Below are 22,485 nucleotides of genomic sequence, written 5' to 3'. Positions count from 1 at the left end.
GTTATAAGAAGGGGTACAGTGTGTTCCTAAAATCCATACTCTCCCAAAGAAAGCACTAGGATCAATTACCAAAAAATATTCCTACATTATGGATTTGACCACATTCTATTCAGGAATACCAGCTGCTTGTATCCCGCCTGGGGACAAGGAGTGATGGGAGATGTCTCCAATGGGTCAAATAGTGTGGAAGTGTTACAATCGTTGGAAAGTTTTTTTAAAACAGTTTGTGCCTTCCTGTTATGGTGACAACCCCACTCATTTCGTGCCAAAATCTATCCTATCCAAAGCTAAAAAACTAAATTGGCTGGAATTTGGTTTCAATTGGTTAAAACAAGGTAATGCAAAATGTTAAACCGTGTCACATCTCTGCCTTAGGACAGTATTAAAAAGCTTATGGATGTATATTTTCATGGTCCGTGTACTGAAATTGTGATAGAAAGGTCAATTCACAAATGTGCATGATTTATGCTAACATTTTTACCATTTTATTTTAACTCATCAATTTCACGAAGATAGACATTGTAGCTGTGGGATCTGTTATATTATAGCATGGAAAATTTTACCAGTAAGTTTTTTTTTCTTGCTCATAAACATGCAAATCATGTATAATTACTTCATCTTCACCTGGAATGGTTCATTTTTCTTCTACCCACAACAAATGCCACAAAGTCGCTTTCCACCATTAAGAAGCAAACTGTATATTTAATTAGCAAGAACTCGTGCAATGATCTTTGTGAATTGACCTTTACAAATAAAATATCGCACAGCCAGATTTCAGAATGTACATGCAGAAAATTCAGCTGATCTATGTGATAGAAGTTAGTGAATTGAAATGTTCATCTTTAGTCAAAAATAATACCACACATTGCCGGGTCATAAAATGCAATATTTCATGACCCTGCAAACATTTCACCAAGTAAACTAGCCCTATGGTCCATCTTTATATGTAGGAGAGATTAAACCTATAGGACAAATGCATGCTTTCATGTGAACTAAGTGTAATTTTTAGCACAATGAAAACTGGAACAAAAAGTGGTGCAGTAGAGAATTCCAAAAATCAGATTTCATCTCTGACCTGAGAAGGAAACTGGCATATTTAACTGCTTCAGCTTTTTTTCAGTTTCTGTGAATGAGCCCCACTTGGTGCTGGTTAGACAATCCTGAAGGAAACTTTTGCTTAAAGGATGGTTACTGACACTGTAGGCACCAGTGCTGTTCATTGTACTTTATCATTGGAAAGCTGGAAAATGGGGTAAAAATAAAATGAGCTGTGTTTGCTTCAGTCATGTTCACTTGGCAAAATATCTAAAATTATTTACATATGTACAATAATAAAAAGCAATGCGTTTACTTTGTAAACTGATACTTGCAGTATATCAGGATGGTGAAGACCCAAAATGTAAAGCCAGGAGTTTGTATATTATCACTCAAATGAATCCCCTGTACTAAAACAAGCAATGTACATTAGATAGATTGGACAGGTGGCTTCATTTATATGCTGTATATGATATGTAGAAACATAAAAGGAACATTTATAAACCTAAAACAGGCTAAAAACAAACAAAATGTATTGTATATATACCTGAATAAGTTTTATAAATGTCCCCTATTCTTCCTTGTGAATAAAATTAAAGAAACAAATTTAGTTGTTGGCCTTGGCACACAATCACATTCCTGTTTTTATTTTCCAGCAGCCAATAAAAAAAAAATGACAGATGGAAATCAATAACGTATTACGAACACCTTCACTGCTGATTTCCCCTGGTTTGAAAGTCGGCTTCATAAGGTGAGGTTAAACTTGATCTTGCAGTGTATTCTGGAAAATATTGCTGCAACACATGTATGTCATGTTCTATTTGTACAAATCTTGTGCTGATGCAGAATTTGGTCCAGCATGTGAACATGATTGTGCATTTAATTAAGAAAATTGTGTCTGCTACACTCACCAACTTATGCACCCAGCTGGCATCTTAAGAGTAAAAGTCAATAGGTAATGCGCAGATATTGCTCGACATGCTGCCTTTTCAGGCCTAGGACCTTTTTTATCTGACAGGATTGCATGTACAAAATCACTAGCATGAAAAGATCTCATGTGAACAGGTTGATCCGAGAGGAGCAGACCTTTGGGGGTTTCCCCAAGGGCAAAAAATTGATGGACACTTTCTGAATGTCAGGGCCCAACTTTACGTTTTCTGCATGCAAAGCCTACTTGGGGCCAAGACCAATCCAAACAGTAACTGACAGTAAAGCATATCAGATCTGCCCTCACACTAGATCATATTCAGACCATATAAAAGAGACTGAAGCAAACACACCTGTATGTGTAAGCACACACAATCTAAGAAAACAACAAAATATAATGGGAAGATCCACTGGGTTGCATGCCTCAGTCCTTAAAGGACTCCGGGCAAAAAATCTTAACCCTTGCAGTTAGACTACCCCTACACCGCAAGGGTTAAGTGGTTGTTTTGTCCATCTGGCTGTTAGACCAGTCCCTTCTACCTCGCCATCAGAACATAGGGGATTGCAGACAGTGTTTCTTAAAATGCTTTGGGATATTGTTATGTGGTACATTTAGCTGCAAAAAACAGCTTAGCAGAGTTCTTGTTTAAACTGTAAAAAGAAACTAAGATATTAAAACCAAAAGAGGAATAAAACAATTTAAAAGTAGATAATACTGTGTTTTAGTGCAACTCGGCTAGGTATCAGGCTTGGGCTAGAGCAGATTTTCCATGTAAACTAAATTCTTAAACTGTAACTGCCACATAAATACAGGTGACATTTTTTGGAGTGGACACAAGGAGGCAGCCTACCAATTTACAAGGATCACAAATAGATAGGGACTCACAACATGGCTGCCTATATTATGTACAGGTACACTTTAATGGCAAGCTGTTATTTGTACGGCACGACCAGCTACTTACACGAAGTCTATGGTGGGTTTCTTCAATAAAACCAGAGAAAACATCATGTTGTTTATAGCAGCCAGACTGCAGCTCCTATTATGTAATCTGTCATGGATATATAACACAAGGAAGCTGAATGGCAGCTAACTGCAAAACCCATTTTCCCAGATGTAACCGAATTTGTCTGAGGAACTGCTTGTGTTAACTTTCAGAAGCTGTTTTTTTCCCCTTTAATATTTTCAGTTTATGAAAAAAAGATGGTTGGCTGGTATTGGCAACACATGTAGTTCTTCTTTCAGACATTTTCATGTAAGGACTATCGTGCGTGTGTTTTTTTTTGTCTCCAGCCATAGTCTGAAACATTAGCCTAACACATTGACCTAAGATTTGAAAAAGTGACGTCCCCTTCACCAACACCATCCATTTATATCTCAACCCTAGACTACACCATCTCATCCCTAATTAACACTGTTCTTTATACTAATTTTTTCCCCCATTGTTTTGGTTTTCCTAAAGAAAACTATTTTCTGTGTTTGTATATACATATATAAAAAACCCAAAAAGGGCAACACTTCTTTCCCGCGTAACAGTGAGTTTGACAATTAATAAACGCTTAACAAAACACGGTCACAAAGGACTGTGTATTACACTCAAGTGAATCCACTCAGACTCACACACACACACATTTACGCGCACACTATTTGGTGTTACATTTCAACACTCACATTTTTGTTTTTAGTTTGTCTTTAAGGCAGTGGTTCAGTGAACAATTAAGAAAAACAAAGAAAAAAGGAAAAGTCTACGCCTATATACATAGGCAATCTCAAAATGAGGTCCATGGCTGTTCCTGTCTGTCTGCAAGAGCATGTTTTTGTCCTGCGCAGGGTTGTCATAGGATGGATTGCAAAGAGGTGGATCACGTTCCTTGCCCTCCTCGCTGTCAGTGCGAAAACCTGGATCTGGTTTGTTCATTGCTTTAAGGTGCTGCTGCCCGCAGGTGGTGAGGGAGCTTTATAAGTTTATGGACTCATTGTTCCCGAGCCCCTGAGGGTCTCATGTACAGTGGAGACAGGGCTGTGATAAAAATGCTGGATATGTCACTCGAAGGTCATCAAGTTGACAGGAACCTGTTAATAAAAAAAAAAAAAAGGAGTCACAGATCTAAGTCAATGGATCTTATCAAAAGGACAGTTGTGCAGGCTGACTGATAAACAGCCTGCACAACATCCAAACGAAGAGAAATTTCCTGGATGAACAGGAACTGGACAAAGTGAAGGTAAAACAATGTCTTCATTTAGATGAAAGGCCGAAACCGCCTTGTGTAAAAGGGAAACTTTCCTAAAACAACCTTGTCCTTATGAAGAACCAAACGGGGTTCTCCACAAAACAAAGAAGAGAAACCCTTCTAGCCAAGGCAGTGGACACAAGGCAGGCAACCTTTTGGGATATAAAAAAAAAAAAAAAAGACAAAAAAATGACTTAGATGGGTTCAACTTGGATGGGGCAGGTTTTTGTATAACACATAAAACAAAGTTCAAATCCCACGGAGGAAGAGGAAAGCTAACAGGAGGAGCCACATGTGAATCTCCCTGAATAAAAGGAACTAAAAACCATGTGGGCCATTGCGGCTCTTGGTTGTCCACAAATATCAAGGTGCAAGTCAGGAGCACTTACCTAGTAGCCATAATTACTACATGTGCAGCTTTATAAAAAAAAAATAAGGATAGCCATACTTCGGCCCTCCAGCTGCTGTGGAATTGCAAGTCCCACAAGGCATTGCAAGATTTTGACTCTCTCGCTTACCTGCTGTCTGTTGCTTTGGCAGGCAGCACTTAGATGTTTGAACCACAGCATGGCATTTGCACTGTTCCCGGCCTGATACTTGTAAGAGTTTCCTGATGTTGAAAAACAAAAATGAGAACACTATAAAAATGACAGATTTTCTCTTTAGAAGCAAGTCACCTTCATCTTCCCTCCTCTACATCCCATATCTTATTTCTGAATGGGTTCTTCAATAGCATTCAGCTTTACTGCAATATTAGGTGCTTCTTTATAGAGGAGAGAACTACATTGCTGAACTATTACTGTACATGGAGTATTTCTTATCAAGTGTTCTCTTCACTTGGCTAACGAGTACTTCATGCTCTAATGAGTAACCTAATATTTCACCGCAAAGTTTTATCAAGAATAGAAGTTTAGGTTCCTTTATAGGAAAGTACTCTAAAAAAACGCAGAGAACCTTTTATTTGTTGAGATGAAAAGGTTTCCCATTGTTGTTACTAGGGATGCACCGAAAATTCGACCGCCAAAACATATCGGCCAAAAATGGCACTTTGGGCAAAATGCCGAAAGTACCATTTTGTGGGTGAAATTGCGGTGCATCTCTCATTTCTCCCCAACCTGCTGGGCCCTGCTCTGTGTCCCCACTGGCACAGAGCAGCATCCAGTGGGGAGGAGAGCAACTGTCAGGAGGCAGAGGCGGGCGGGGAGGAGAGCACTGTCATCAGTCTGTCACAGGAAACCAAGCCCTCCTCTCACACCACCCCGCTCAGCCTCCCGTGACAGACACATCAGGATTGAGAGCAGTGTAGGGGCGGAGACAGCTCTGAGCTGTCACAGGGGGCCTAGAGGAATCAGCTGTCAAATGTGACCAAACTTTTCTCCCCGCATCGCAGACTCAGCCTCCTGTGACAGAGACAGGATGGATAGTGGAGTACAAGCGCTCAGCAATCAGTGATAGCTGAGTGTTTGTAAATAATTGAGGACATAGTATGTTTACTGTGTCCCCAATTATGAATGAATAGGAAGTGCCATACATTGCTTCCTGTTTATTCATGATTGTGGACATGGAAAACATACTGTCTGCACAAGTTATGAATGAACAGGAGCACTCAGTATACAAGATTCCTGTTCATTCATAACAGGGGCTGCAGGAAAATAGCCTTTTCTATTGTAAAAGGGAAATATCAGGGGTCTGCTTAGACCCCTAATATTTCTCCAGAGCCTCCAACAGTAAAGTTAATTTAAAAAAAATTAATTAAAAAAAAACAAAAAAAACTTTTTTTCTGGTTTGATTTTAACCCCTTCATGACTGAGGCCCTTTTTTCAATTTTTGCACCCATGTTATATTCCACATTTTAGGCCTGAAAATGACGTAAAACCCCCCAACATTATATATTTTCTGAATGCCAAGACCCTATAGAATAAAATGGTGGTAGTTGAAAATTTTTATGTTGCGCAATATTAGCGCAACTCCTTATTAAACCCCAAAATTTAGTGACAAATTTAATTAAATGCCCCAAAACACAACAAATTACCCATTTTTTAAATGAAATATAAAAGATGAGGTTACAACGAGTAAAACGATACCCAACATGCCCAGTTTACAGATTGCGTGCGACCGTGAAACGGCGAAAAACTGCAGTACCCCAAAAAGTCAATAAAAGACACTTTAAAAGCCCCCACAGGTCATCAATTTAGAAATACCCCAAAATACTGGCCCTAGGATTATTGCTCTCACTCCGGCGTGCGTGGCGATACCCAACATGTGTAGCGCGTTCGTCGTTTTCATGCGTAGGCGCACCCGACGCGTGTTTACGTGGCGACGCGCGTGCTCGCGGGGGCGGGGTACTTTTAAATTTTTTTTTTTTTTATTAGATTTATTTTATTTCATTTTAATTTTAAAAACTGTTTTTTTTTTTTTTTTTTATTTGACTGCTATCACATGGGGGGCTTGCAAGCCCCCCCATGTAATAGCAGATGGTGGTGACAGGTCCTCTTTAAGGTGATGCTGGGGGTCCAAAAGACCCTCAGTGTCACCTTTACACTAGAAATGAGCTATTGAAGTGCAGATCGCACTTCAATAGCTTATAGCTGGGCTGCAGGAGCCCAGAACTGACAGCCCAGGGACCGGAAGTGATGCAATCTGCATCGCTCCCGGTCCCATAGAACGGGGAGGGGATCGATGAACGGAAGTTCGTCGACCTCCTCCCCAGCTCCCCGCGGACACAAAGATCGCCGGTCCCGGGCCCGTAGGAGGGGCAACGGAGCCCGGGAAGCACGGCGGGGGTGTCCGGCGGGGGGGCGGCCCCTTCTTCGGGACGCAGAAGCGATCTGGCGACAGGTAAGTCGCCAGGATCGCTTCTGTTGTAAAGCCGACAGTCGGCTCTACAAGTTTAAACAGAGTCCCGGCGGCAAAAGTCGCCGGGAGTCTGTTTAAACAGCCCCGATGCTGGCGACGTACACTGTACGTCGTCAGTCACGAAGGGGTTAAAATGTGATTTTGGTGCACCTCTAGTTGTTACTATTGTATACAGTTCACATTTGTCACAGTTGCAGTAGGCTTCACTAATTGTGAAAATCACAACAAATTAGATATTAATGTTGTGGAGTCACAGGACTTAAATCCTAGAAAATAAAGCAACTAAAATGACATCATCAGTTTTGGGTGGACTTGTTCTAATAACCTTCAAAAGCTTGCACTATAAATATTGTATCGGGGGGGAAATTGTAATTATCTTTCTCCCTTACATTTTGACACAGTCAGTATGTGAGCTTTTGTCAGTGAAGAAAGAGTTTTTCTTTCCGAGTTGAATTCATTCCTAAGTACTAAACTAAAAAATGAACATCCTAGCATGCCTTACCTTTCTCAGAGTCCGTGAGTAGAAAGAGATCCTTGTGTTCAGGGTCATCAGCCATCATCACCATCCAGCCCAGAACCGATACATTTTTTGTAGATGTGGACTTGAACTGAAACGAAAATAAAAATGTCATAAATAACACCAATCACTATGTAGATAGTCCATAATCCTAGTCATTGGAGCTATTCAGTAACTCTCCTCTCTAGAACACAAGCACTATTCTGTAGTGCATTCATCACCTTGGCCCTATTCACGCTTCTAATAAGGCTCAAAGGCTCTAACAGTGCTGCCCGTATTCTAGTTCAGGCAATATTTTAATCACTTCCTGAATGGGGAAATCGCTTACAGTTGTGCCAATTAAAATGGCATTAGCCACAAGCCCTTTGTTCTTCTGGAGTTGTTTGTTTGCATCCCTTTTATGTTGTCATGCACATTAGAAGCTATGAGCTATGAGAAGCTTTCTATACATGAGGCCCATAGTCCTTCTCAGTTATGTTAAAATTGTTGGGTGACCTGTTGCAGTGTTCCATAGGTATAGAATATAGATATATTCAGTATGAGCTGTCAGTTAAAGACACTAAAATAAGCACTGGCTGTGGTGTTCAGTAGACATTTTGGAGAAGACAATGTCCATATAAGGGGGCGGGAGAAAAAGCTGGCACTTGGACACTGTAAACTTTGTGATGGTGGTAAACACTGGAATAAGCTTTGGAACACACTAGGGTTGGAGCTACCAAAGTGAATTCTTAAGGTCGTTCTATATACGAGTCACTGTAGCCAAAGAAAAAATAAATAAATCTTTGAGTGATGGTAAAAGAACAGTAATTCTGCATAGAATCATAACCATGTAAGACAGTAGTTGTGTATCCATCTGTTCTCAATAGCATTTGTATTTATTGGATGAGGATCTAAACAAACAAACCTCCCCATTATATCAGTAAGAAGTAAATTGTTTACTGACAAAATCATGGCAAAGTCATGACAAATTATAGAGATCTCATTCTATCTGCACAGTAATCGCCTATATTAAGGTTTTTAGTGACTTTGTCAAATACATGAGCATCCAGTTCTAATGATCGGGTTTCTGAATAAGATTATGGTCACACAGAAGTCTAATTGTAATAAATGGCTGAAATTATTTAATAAATGTGGAAGTGATATCTACAGCAAACGATGATATTGCCCACAGAAGCCACTCGAGTTCCATATCTGATTAAGAAAGCCTAGCTCTGTTTTTGCTTTAGTCTTCATATACCAGCCTGTATGTCTGCTCAGTGAGATGCTGCCTGGTAAACAGTGTAAAGGAATGAAAGACCTTTAACCATTTTAGCATATCCATCCCTTTTCATGAATGCTTTTAGAGAGTCCTACATAGAATACCTGTACATTAGTATAGCCACAATTACAAGATTGATCCCTCCAATGGAATCCAGAATGTTGCCATAACTTTATATATCTTAGTAATGATACTGCACAATCATAAGTATATGTAACAGTAATATTTCAATCCGGATCCTAAATCACTTTAGATAACCTGAAGATTATGGGATGAGGGTGAATATTTGCCTTGGTGGAGCCATGGCTTTGCGGCTGCAGGAGAAATGTAGATTTCACCATTAGCAGATACAAAGGACGCGCTCCCTGGCTGTAGAAGAGGCTGCACACAATTGCCAGTAATCCAGCAGAGAATGTGCTCAAACTTCTGATTGCTCAGTTCACCCTTTAATCATTTTCTTTAAACATCGCCACTCGTCCCATTCTTTGTTGTGAAACATTGAACGCTTTCATAGGAGCTGTTTTTTATTAACAACAGACTAGTGCAATAATGGAGTCTCTCTGACATACAAGCAAAAATATGGCTTGATATTGTGCGTATGCCAAAAGATCATTGCTTGGCCAAGAATGTGCCTCTGTGTAAATCATCCCGTTACAGTGCAGTGGGATTTCGATACATTTTCATCCCTCACAGTCTATTTAGTCAGCACAGACATTTCCTAATTATAGGAGTTAATAATAATGGCCCCGTGTAATCTCTGTACCATACACTATGGTCTGGAGCCGATGCTGAGTGACAGAGAAAAATGTAAAGAACAAATGTGACACTTTCAAAGCACAGTTCAGACGCTCCACAGGTCACTCCATTTAAAGGAAGAGAAGGTCTCCCATAAGCTTTGTGGATGGACTGATACTACTCATTTAAAATTCAACCAAAATAGATATAGAAGACTGAAAACTGCTGTGCTTTCCCCAGAAAAAGGTTTGGGATAATTATCTACAGGGCATTATTTTAGGCTGTTAGCATTTCATCCTGCAATTTTCTCTGTGTCAGCCACTTCTAATTATGAATTGATTGTAATCTATTAACTTGGGTGCTCATTTATAACATGGAACAGATATCGCTATGCACTATCCATTAAGCACCCACTGTGGCCCATCCAGTTCATAAAAAGCCACCCAGAGTGTGTAGCTGGCAAAGGAGAGATGGTCGTGTGACTGACAGGTTCTAAAGCTTCAGAGTCCCAAAGCTAGAGTAGTACACAGCACATGTGTAAAACTTTATACATGTGGGCTTGTGCTTTTCATGTGTTTTTTTTTTTAAAGCTGTGGTATGGCCGCAGTGAAGACATATACCGCAGCTTTTTAAATCAGCTCCTCAGACTAACTCTTTCGGGGAGTGCTACAGAGCTCTTCCATGACTCCTGAATATAACAGACATGTAATTAACCACATAAGAGAAGCGACGATTGGACTCTAATTTGTTAAACTGAGGAATATGGGAAATCCTCCGTTTTATAGAGGTTTATCTACAAATCAATTACCTTTAAATAATAGGTTATGACTTACATGCTTCCGTTCTGTGGCTTTTAGAGATTTTGCTGCATAGTATATAAGCTGTGTACCGCACAGTACTGCCCAGTATTTGGTCCACGATGCCACCTGCATGAAAACATATCATGACATGCATCTTATGCTACAACATACCTAGTGTCATAGATGGATAGATATATACACACCCACCCTAAAAGCATGCTGCATCTTTTATGCAATGTGTAAACTGCACACCAAAGGAACATTACTAGAACATAATCTGCACTTACAATGCTAGTATTAGGCCTCATTCACACTGCCGTATAATATGTTGCTCATAGATGCACACAGCGTTTTTTCCCCATATGCAAATAAATGGCTCCATACACATAGCTGCTAAGGAGCCGTATTTTTGCGCAGCGTAAAGATGCGCAAAAAGAAAATGGAACGGAGATGCGCCCGGACTTGGAATTCCTGCGTATTTTATGCATGTGCGCACATATATACCCGTTTACGCACGTACGCCCATACTGTACAGTAAAGTTTCTATTAAAATGATGCATTCTGGGATTCCATATAATTCACGCATATGCGCGACTATACACATTTACAAATATGCCTACAATTTTGCTCTTGCGTTGTGTGTGAATGAGGCCTAAAGGTTGAGCAGCTTAACAAAACAAACCACAAACATCATAACAATTGAGCATATTAATTACAGAATCTATTCAGGATAGTTAAATGCTGTTAATTTAGGAGTAGAACAGATGGCATTGTTTGTTGCTTGATGGGGAACATGAGGATTCTGTACTTTAGAAAAATAAATAAAATATACAGCATTATATGTCTATGCAAGAACGTATCCTATAAGGGACATTAAAAAGGCAACTTCAAATAATGACTTGTTTTGCTTGGATTGCATGTTCAGCCCGCAGTCTTTGTAAACTTAGTCCAATAAAAAACAGAAGAACAAGGTCTCTGGAAAGTTGGATCAGGACACCTAAACACTTTCAGAAACGTAAATGCCATCCAAGTGATTTTACTTTGATTCTGTTCCCATTCACTGCTATCTGACATGTTACAAAGAAGAAATATTTTGATAAATGTACAAGAATTCATTTGTCTAATTTGAACTATTTAAAAAAACATTGCTGATAATATGCCAGGGACCTATCTGAGGCAATTCTAAAGAGCCCCACTAGGTGGCGACGCAATATAGAATTTCAAGGCATACTACATAGAAGAGAAAAATGACTCATACACGGGTAGAATAGTGGGCACTATGTATAGAAACCAGACAAATCTGGGTACAATTTTTAGCAGCTTGCATTATTTAGCAGCCCAGAGTACAAGGGATGAATGTTTGCATAAGAATTTTGGGGCTAAAAAGCTTCAGTTGCAGTGCAGTAAATGTGGACCTATATCATAGCGAGTGGGACTGAATACAGGAGGATCATGCAGGAATCGAGGATTAATCACGCATCAAATCAACAGCTTGTCATTTGAAATTGGAGATGTTTGAAAAAAATTTGACAGCCCATTTTAAAAATGGGAATTGCAGCTGTTCTGCCAACACCAGTGAATGTGGTATGATTGGGTTGACACATAGGCAAAAGTGGGAGGCAATTGTGCTCTATCACTACATGTAGGCAAACTTAAACACTTAAAGAGCCATTTGGACCCGTTTCCCACAGAAAAGAAAACACCGGGAGCCACAAAACCCTTTTGAGCCAGTCACAGTCTCTGTACAGAGAAGCTTACACTCTAATGTTCCCCCACACACATATTTACAGTAAAGATGCTAGCATAAAAAAAGTCAAATTGGATTGATTTTGGCCACAGACTGGAGGCTGTTCCTTGATTATGTTCCATATGTAAATGGAAAATTCAAGAGCGATGACTAAATTATGGGATTTTTTAAATTGTGAACACTATGTGAATGTCATTTACTACCCCTGTTGTTTTGTGGCCTGCTGCTGGTCTCTTCAATAAAAACATGCCTTGAACAGTTTCAAATAAAAGATAATTTCTCTTTTACATAAAAAAAAAAGAAAAAGAGTCAAATTAAAAAAGAAGAAATTATGGAAGAGGACAGGGACACCGCAGTGCCTTCCAGGGACTCCCATAGGACTTACACTGACACTCTCGGCCTTCTAGGGGACACCCCAGGTCTCTCTGCACTCTCCCAGCTGGAGAAGAGGCGTGGCCACAATTCCTGCATGGACCGGCCCGCTAAGGCTAAGCACACAGGAGGGGGTGTAGCTACGCCTTCGTCTGTGGTGTGCTGAGAGGAGGCCCCGACAAATGCTTTGAGGAGATACCGCCCTGTTTCCCGATCACCGCATCTTCTTTCAAATCAGTGGGCGGAAGGAGCGGAGCCGCAGCAGAAGGACGAAAGAGCCGCATGCGGCTCCGGAGCCACGGGTTGCCGATCCCTGATCTAGGGGATGCACCGATACCGTTGCCGATATTGGGCTTTTTCACAAGTACTTGTTAAAATCCCCCGATACAGAAGCTTTACATTTTTTAAGTGAAGTGGCTGTCTGAGGTCCTGTACTTGCTGGGGACCTCGGCAGCCTTCCTGTGAACCACACAGCACACGTTTACTGCACTGGCCCGCACATCTCCCCCTCCTTCCTGGGGAACCATGTGGCGCTGCTAACATCGCTTCCGCCACAGCCCTCCTTAGACCCTGCAGACATCAGGCCGGCACCCCGGAGCAGCACAGAGTATATAGCTTTGTATTATTCTGCATTGCTGTATAATGTATTGCTGTGATTTGTAGTCCTCTATACCTGGGGATATTCAGCATTGCTGTATAATGTACTGCTGAGATTTGTAGTCCCTCTGCAGCTTGGAGTCAGTGGCAGAATTACCAGGGTTGCAACTGCGACCAGGCCTTGGTGCTCCACCACTGTCCTAAAATCATTAGTATGCATTGTTTTAGAAAAACTCACAAAAAAAAAGGTATCAGTAATCGGTATTGGCGAGTACTTGAGGGAAGGTATCGGTACTCGGTCTGGAAAAAATGGTTTATCAGTGCATCCCTAACTGCAACCATCAAATAAGGCAGAATCTTCTCTAGTTCAACCAATGAATATGCTGAAATTAGTTTAAATGTGCAACACTAGCTGAAGGGAGTGCCGGGTTTTTGTATTGTCTCAACAATGTGCACCAGTCCTTTGCTAGTTATAAACAGATTTGAGCAGCTGCTATTGGTAACTTCCCAATGTAGACATAGATGGCAATAAAAACCTGCCACATGATTTACCATTACCAATTAAAAGGTTTTTGGTTAATGTCTGCAGTCATGTACCTCCTAAAGCAAACCCTTAACCAAAACCCTAATATTTAACCTATCCTTATTCCCTAAACAAATAACCTGAACCCCATAATTGTCATCTACCCCTTTATCTACGAAATCCCCAACAATAACTTAACCCCTACAATTTCAGATATTTTATTGGGCTCCAAACTACCAACATTGGAAGCACACATTCATTTACAGAGATCTCAATGCCAGAAAACACAAAGTTAAACTATGTTAAGCTCCCCATTCACACGTGGAACATGTTCAGGCCATTTTAAAGCTTTTTTTGTAAAGTTTTTCAGGTTTGAGTGTGCGTGCTTTAGCCAACGGTAAGCTAGTTACTAGGAAGAGGAAAAACATTTGTTAGGTACAGGATTCCGTCAAATGCATGCATTTTGCAAATTTTTAGGTGATCTCATTGAAGTCTATGGTGCCAAAAACACACAATTCAGCCCAAAATGAAGCTCTTTCGATCTTCAAGGTACAAGCGACATAATGCTTAGGAGTGAATGGGCACCACTGAAAATAATAGGATTCCTCATGTTGAGTGGTGTCGTGCTTCAGGAGACATCCAACAAAACACTCAGGTGTGAATGGGGGCTTACTGCGCATGTAGTATCATGAAAAATGTTTTATTGTTGATTATTTGAGTACATAGATACTTACTGTTGGCTTTTTGCCCTCCTTTAATAAGGTCTTCCGTCGCAAGACCCCCTGTATGGTGGCTGACCCAGGATATAAATGCATTGCTAGTTCCGCTGAATCTGCAGAGCTGCAAGAAAAACATTCAATTCAATTGTCAACGCGTAACCCCTCGCAGTAACTGGCATTGGGAGCACAATGCTGCCAGGCTCCTGGAGAATAGTACAAGCTGGCAGAGGGGAATGAAGCTTAATAGGTCACACATCTGCATGAGACAGACATCAAACGAAGGAGGAATTTGATGTGTGTCACAGACAGCTTTTAATACACAGCACACAGGAAATAAATGTCAGATCAAAAGTCAGGCCATGGGGGTCACAAGACATCAGTAAAAAGGGACTTTCACATTCTGTAGGGACCACACAATATTTGAAGGGGACAGATCACCTAAAACTAATGGCAGTCTTTGGCAGGCGCTGAATATAAGAATTCACCCACCACTGCAGTGGTGAGATCAACCATTATTCTTGATGATTTTCCCAAGCCACACTCCTGCTGCTGCATTCTCCATAATGTTAAATAAATTAAAGATTGCATAGCAAGTAGAGGGAGAAATTACAAATCTGTATTCTGCAAATCCTCTAAAATATAGAGCAGCTTTATCAGAAATCATCACAAGTGTAACTTGAAATAATACTGACACATTTGTTAAGCCTCTAAAGGCACAAGTTGTTCTGGAGTCAGTTCTGCAGATCATTTGTGACTTTTTATTTAGTATTGATGTACAGTGCACGTGTCACCTGTATATTAGCAGCTGGGAGACTAACCAAATCTCCTGAATGTTACAGGTCATCACAAATGACAACTAGAACTGGGTCATTTTGATGATAGCCCATGAGATGATGTCAGGTGATCCGAATGACTCTGATAGATAAAGGGAAAAATACAAAAGCTCACTCAGTATTAAAGTTAAGCAGTAATACTGTTTTAGTGTGTGTTACTCATGAGCCAAATACAGCAAGCGGCAAGTTGGAATCTTGGTTAATGGACACTGTGAATGGGTGCTAATAGAATAAACTTGCCTGGAACTGCGCAGGTGTACGCAGCTCCTAGTAAGGGAAGAGATCCGGAGTCTGCGCATAGATAAAGTGTGTGGTCTCCTGAAAAGGAAGGGAGCAAGTACATCTCAGTATGCACCCCCTTCCATTTATCACAATGGATATCCTAAGGCTTCATAGCCATAGAAATCGGCAGACATACCAAATGTTCTATACGCTGCCATAGATATATATAGCTGAGCCGGTAGACATCAAACCTTCATATAATTTAGACGGGTGCAGAACAGACATTATGTAAGGCATGGGGTGTGCAGCTGCAGACATCTTTACATTTAGGAAGGGGGGAGCTTTCTACTAACATTTTACAAACCCTCAAAAATTCAGTCTGATGAGTCATCAATGAGGAAGGTCACTTTGGCTTTGGTCACATAGCATAAGTTTGTCATCATTGGTGTAAAGGGCAGGCCATGATGTGGAAGAAGCTTTAGCTCCTATAGTCATACGCAGTCTGATAAAGGGGGCAAGGCATGACTTCTAAAACGCATCAGCATTTGTGTACAGTCTTTCAATAAATGTGGCAATGAAATAATCTGGTATCCAAAACTTGATCATCATGTTGTAGCCCTTCAATTTCTAGATTCAGTAATAACCAGACAAAGCTTTTATCCCTTTCCCATTTTTCTGAAAAAGTGTTGTTTTGTTGGCAGCTGTGTTCTCACTGGACATATTTCTCATTGCTTCCTGTCCTGACAGAAATGAGGGAAAATCTCTCCCATGGAGTCACAGATCGCAGTAGGGACAAGCACAGGACCTTTATCCCTATCCCACTATACTATTTTGAGTTTCTCTTAGTTTGTGGACCAGTTTAAAGCACACATATATACATCAGTTTCATCCAACTCTCCTATGAACGAGCAAGGAGAGTACAGGTCTTGATAAGACCACATAGAAGGAATTCATCCTTCTGAGGCAAGATGTAATACAACGCCAAAAAAGATTTTTAATGAGGTTATTCAGCGATAAAAATTCTCTTTTCACAGGTGCAATGTCTGAATAGTAGCTTTTATGACAGACACCATTAATATTAGCAACAAAAGTCTTCTCAAAGTGTTCTGAATAATACTGCATGTTATCATGGCCCAATACAAAGCTTGTGTCTGTCTGCCACATATGCACACTGCAGTTTAGAACGTAGCTGTTCTAGAAAAACAGTTCTGTATATGGAATTGATTAGGTAAAACTTTGGAAATGATGACAGAATACTGGACAAGGGATACAATGTAAAAATCAAGGCTTTAGTTTTTTTCCCCCCTATAACTCAGTCCAAGGAATACCTAGAACATACTGTGTGCAGACAAATGCAGGACAGATTCCTGGTATTCCAAGGAAGTTAATGTGTGCCATGGTAGGCTTTGTAAATGTTATGGAACTAATTGCAAGGCAAGATAAATGCTGCTTTAACATCTGTTACTTAAAACTATCCCTGTGTATATACATTTCTCTCTTTTTAATGGTCAGGACTAATTATTAGGGATGCACGGATACCGGTATTTCAGTAACGAGTACCGATATTTTTGCTTCGGTACTTGCTGATACCGAATACCGATAATGGAAGTTCCATTAAGGAAGCCAGGTGACATGTAATGACTCGCCACCTGGCTTCCTGATTAGCCGGGAAGCGTGTAAAAACTCGGCACACGGCTTCCCGATTAGCAGTGAAGCCGTCCCCATGCTTCTCATTACTAAGTGACGAGAAAGCATGAAGCTGGCTTTCTGGCCAATCAGGAAGCCGGGCGCACACCATTACACGGCGTCCGGCTTCCTGATTGGCTGGGAAGCCGACTCCTTGCTCCCTTGTCATTAGGTGACAAGGGAGCATGAAGCCGGGTGCATGGGCAGTAAGTAATTTCTGATTGGCCAGGAAGCCGGCTCCATGCCGAGAGCATAGAGCCATGTGCATGGCTTACACCACAATTTGGTGAGCGTGCATGTTATCTCTGTGTGGGGGAAGGGGACTGTTTTTTTTTTTATTTTTATAATTTTTTTTTTTTACTGTTGGGGGGCCTTTGGAAATATATCAGGGGTCTAAATAGACCATAAGCTTATAGCAGAAGGAGAAAGCCACACTGATGTGGCCAGCTGCAATTGGTTGTGTTCCTCCATATGCGTCAGTGGCAGTCGAAAGGGTTAAGGGCAAGGTGAAGTTATGTCCCCCCCCCACCCCCCAAGACTTTTTAGGACACTTTTGTCAGATTTGGATCTCTCTAGACCACAGACATTTGTTCAACTGAAACTCCAGCCACAACTAGAAGAGCAGAGATGGCAACAAAAACACTTTTAGTAAGAAGACTTGAAAAGGTTAGAACCTTAGAAAGGTGTGAGACTTCGCCCACCTACGACCTTGAAAGAGGTTCTAACTCTACCCCACACTGTCTACAACTAAAAGAAATGGTTTTAAATGGGGTTTCAGTTTAAGACCAATTACTCTGAGTAATAACATGTTACAGATTATGTTCACAAGATGGCCATCCAATGATAATGAACAGCCTGAAATACTCGAGACTGAATTTGTTAAAACAGGGACAAAGACCACCACTGGGTAAACAAATCTGAGGATTGGATTGCTATGTATAACACTTAAACTTTGCTAAGCACCGGAATACCATTGAAATATGGTCTTCTACTTACTAAGAGTGAGCTTAGAGCTTCAGATGTATTACTATAAAATCATTTTTTAACAGACAGTGTGACTAAATTGAAAAATACCCTTTTGTCAAACAACTTAGGAAGTTAAAATTAACACAAAAAGTATTTACGGCCATGCACTGATTTTTTTTACAATTGATGCAATAATTGAAAGCTGTTCAGTTGCTGTGCAAAACAAACATATAACGCAATGATTGTGTTGTGCAATAGAAAATGTATTATCTATAATCTTATGAACAAACTGAAGATTTAAATAGGAAGAAATCTGAGAGAATCCGCACACACCAAAATAAAAACATCCCCAAAAGCAAAAGAAGAGCACCCGGCAACCAAGAGAGAATAAATAATTCAGTCTGTGCCAAAACCCCACCACCAACATAGTGCCGGGATAATACCTGCTGGCTTTCATTGGGCCTCGATAGCCATTCCATGTCCCTCGTGTCACCGGCCCCAGAGAATGGTACAATCTGTTCCTGTTGGATTCCATTACAGATTGGCAGTATTACTTACAGTGATACCACAACAGGAAATACAGAACAGGCAGAGGACAGGCTGTTCTCATACCACCAATATGCTCAATTTAACTCTTGTCAGGAAATTTCCCCTTTTCATTATATCCAAAAATAGTCCAACATGGATACTGGTAGCATATCTGATGCAGCCCAATAAAGTTTTTCTGTCCCTCTCTATGCAGCAGAGACCACAAAGAGCAAAGGCAAGTGGACTTGTGACCAGTTTTATTTATTATGAGAAAATCAATTCTGGAAATGCTTCATTTAGGAAATACTGTTAATACTAAAAATGTTGCTATAGACAACAAAAACAGTTCTTCCTTTAAATATGGTCATGCCTGAGGTGGCTGAATTTCTCTTTCCTTAGTTATTAACAAACGTGTACAATTTCATTCGGGGTACCCTTTGTACGTCTCTCCATAGGAGAGGGAAGATATTAATTTGTTGTTTAAGACCGACAAACGCAAATCCTTTTCCTTCTCATAAATTGACCATGTCTTGTGCAGCAGAATAATAAAACTTTAAGATACTTATTAGATGGTACAGATGCCCATCCACTCGTCATAAGATTTTCCCTAATTGTTCAGACACTTGCTGGCAATGTAACGTAGATGGATGGACTAGGACTCATATCTGGTGGGCTTGCCCTAAAATAACACCCTTCTGGAACACAGTTTTTTATGTTTATCGCAAAGTGACTTCCCTTACACCATCACCCACTCTGTTATTTTAATTATAGTGGCAGGAACGGTTACTCCAGGACATTGGAAGTCGCCTACTACACCCTCATTGCAGGAATGGCTTTCCGAACCTAAGCTTGTAAGGGAGCTGAACGTACAGCTGTATGACAAACTCTCGAGTTTCCGCTATTTGGTCCACCTGGATTCTTTTTCAAGATAGTTTGTAGCATCAAAGGCTCTTTGAGTGATGGGTAGCTGGTTCTCCTGGCACCCGTGTGGCCGTGAGAGGAATGCCTATCTGTCTCATGATATCCCCTTGTTCCTATTTTCCTTCCTCTTTACTTCACAATTACTTTTAAAATTTTCTTCTCCACATTTGTTCCCTCCTCTCTAAAGGTCATTTTCATGTAGTCCTCAGGTGGACAGCCGTGTCTGTGACTTTGATGAGTACCCGGTATTGCTGTGGATTGGTTTGGGTAAGGGATCTGCGGACTGTCGGCTGATTCTTTGGACCTATCATCCCGGGGTCACACGGACTTGGACTTTGGGGGGGAATGTAACTAGAATCACCACACTACAGTCTATGGAAATGGCATACCCCTGACATAGTGGTTCTGATTCTGTGCCCCTAAAAACTCAATCGCCTGTGTATGTCCTGCCATGTACCCACATCCTATGCTTGAGAGAGCTTTATGTGTCTTTGTTAACTACACGCTAAATGTTTCGAAACTTTAAGATTATAATATAAACCTCCATGGGATTCCACACATCCAGTGCAATCGCTATGATAAGAAGAATTGACTTTCTTATTTTCTGTGTAAATAGCCATGAGAGGAGGAGACATGTACTTTAACTTTAAGGACCTCTCAATACCCTTTACATGTAGCTTCATTTGGCAACACTCTCCAGTTGAATCACACAAAAGTTTGATAAAATGAGATCCGGTCTAAAGGGTACCTCAAAAATAGCAAATGGCAAATTTGTTACTGCCTAGAACACTGCTTGGCAGTGTGTTTGAGCAAGTTAAAAGAACCTGAATGCAGTTTATTTTACTGGGATGTTAAAATCCCACTGCGTTTAAGTATTATGCCCCATCACATTTTATTTTCATTATTGGACTTGCTGACCTCTCCTGTTCCATGAATACCCACGGTTCTCCTCCTATGCGAGTCGTATTGGTACATTTTGAAACATAATTGGGCACTTTATAGTTGCAATTGTAGGTCAAGTGTATCATCTTATACTTGGACCTACCCAGTATGAAAAACAACATGTAATGGAGCAGTGTCCCATAGCAAAGAAAATTGTCGTTATGACTACAGTTGAAGTAACATAAAATTGTCTTCTAAAATCAGGTGACACAGTTGTTATTATTTCAGAAGATGCAGTCTAGTGTAGTGGATCGTTACAGAGGCTCTTGATAGCATGTTGATGTGGTCACCTGACACTTCAAGATATGCTTTGCAAAACACTATTCATGGAGGTATTCAGCTGTCCATCAGCTTTTATAGGCAGAACTGGAAAGACACGAATGTCACCGGAGGACTTAAACTGTCGTACCACTCTAGGCAGTGGTGGCACCAAAATCATCACTATTGTATTGCACAGTGCCACTACAACTCATGTGTGCTGTTATCCTTTACAACAGCACACAGGAACTATAGAATCCAGATCAGGGCCATGATTGTCTCTGACATCACAAGGATGCTGGCACCAAATCAATAATGTAAAAAGAGCTGTTGAGTAAGTGGGGAAGTTTGCTACAGAAGAAATAAAACTGCTTTGACTTCAACTTTACCATGACTAAACAGAAAAACACAGACATGTGTATAATACCCCTTACAATTATTCTTCATGGCTGTCTCTATTGGGTGAAATAGCAGCATACTTGCTCTTACCTTTCAAATGCTGGCCATGACATATCTTCACTGAGCTCAGAGCCATCACTGCTCCCTGCAGATAAAAAGAAATAGAGAACACAATCAAAGTGGAATGTCAGTCATTGTGATTTTGCTTTCACCCTGCTCTTCCTCACTGACTGGAAGATATTAAAAGGTAATGTCAATTATGTAACTATGTGTCCTGTAACCTACTGTGTCCTATCAAAAACATTCCAAAGACATTACAGGAACACAGAATAAAAAACTCGCTGGAACAAACTTGACTCCCTTCACTTGATAAAAGTTTAAGCCTATTTTTATATAGCGTTCGATAGATTAGAAATCTAGACTGAGTGTATAAACCTGAGCGACTGCGCAAATGAAGAAACATGCATATGCAATGGCTACCTTTAGTCAAAACAATCAAGTAAAACTAACATTATTAATGCAGAATGCACATGTTTGTCTTATTGGTTTCTGGTGCTTGGTGGAAAACGGTGCTGCTTTTAAATTTTCTTCCTCCCCACTGTGTGCCTCTGAATTCTCACTAAAAGGCATTGCAACAGGCCCACCTTTTTGTCTGTGTGGCTCCCAGCCTCCCACAAAACCCATGAAAGGCGATGCCCCCTGGGCTACATAGGGTGTCAGTCACAGCTACTGCGTCCTCTGTGGTAGATACAACTTCCATAGAGCCAGTTTCATCCAGATGAACAAGGGTTAACTTGTCCCTCCCAGTGCACGGGTGTGCCCAAGGGGGTGTGCTTTGTACTGCAAGCACATGTAACAGCATCTTGTTTCATCTGGATAGGAATGAGTCATCTACAAAGAGCCACCCCCTCCTGGGTTATAGTAAAGTTATTTCCTAGAGTCTGTACTGTAGGCAGAAAAGGGGAATCAAATATTTCTTTCTAAATGATTAGGGTGTTCATAGACTGCAGAGACACTTGATGGGCAACGATAAAAATTCCTGGGCAAGTAGACTTTGTATTTCAATGCTAAATTTTCAAGTTTATTCAGTTTATCCATTAAAGAAATTGCTTTGTTCAGGTCTTGACCACTTCTGTATTGCGCAATAACATTTAAATTAGGAAATTGTGTATTCCAGACAGTGTGGTACTCTTTAAAATTAACATGAAAGACATCTACTATTGTGGTAAGGATTATTTATTTACAGTTTGTATCTGCAGACCAAAACTGAAAACAAAGAAATAGTCTGCTCCATATATCAGTTTGATTGAATATTTTCAATTCTAGGAGCCATTAATGGTGCTTGGTATATTGAATGGTACACAAGAAACCATTTAAAAAATAAATCTCAAACTGAAGGAAAAAGAAAGCCCCTT

At 40.5% G+C, this 22,485-nt stretch overlaps 1 protein-coding gene across 1 annotated transcript in view; it reads right to left on the bottom strand.

The window, feature by feature from the left end:
- Window positions 1-3,444: 3,444 nt before the first annotated feature.
- Window positions 3,445-22,485, bottom strand: part of RALGPS2 (Ral GEF with PH domain and SH3 binding motif 2) — a 143,023-nt gene continuing 123,982 nt past the window's right edge. Inside the window, exons 14-20 of the mRNA XM_018575286.1 lie at window positions 21,161-21,215; window positions 18,466-18,543; window positions 14,331-14,436; window positions 10,391-10,483; window positions 7,550-7,655; window positions 4,710-4,801; window positions 3,445-4,033 (exon numbers count right to left, since the gene is read on the bottom strand). Coding sequence (XP_018430788.1) covers window positions 4,004-4,033; window positions 4,710-4,801; window positions 7,550-7,655; window positions 10,391-10,483; window positions 14,331-14,436; window positions 18,466-18,543; window positions 21,161-21,215 — 560 coding nt within the window. The 3' untranslated portion in view covers window positions 3,445-4,003. The remainder of the gene's footprint in view (window positions 4,034-4,709; window positions 4,802-7,549; window positions 7,656-10,390; window positions 10,484-14,330; window positions 14,437-18,465; window positions 18,544-21,160; window positions 21,216-22,485) is intronic.

Source organism: Nanorana parkeri, unplaced genomic scaffold (assembly GCF_000935625.1).
Source record: "Nanorana parkeri isolate BGI_ZX_2015 unplaced genomic scaffold, ASM93562v1 scaffold52, whole genome shotgun sequence".
NCBI lineage: Eukaryota > Metazoa > Chordata > Amphibia > Anura > Dicroglossidae > Nanorana > Nanorana parkeri.
This window is presented reverse-complemented; position numbering and strand designations above follow the sequence as displayed.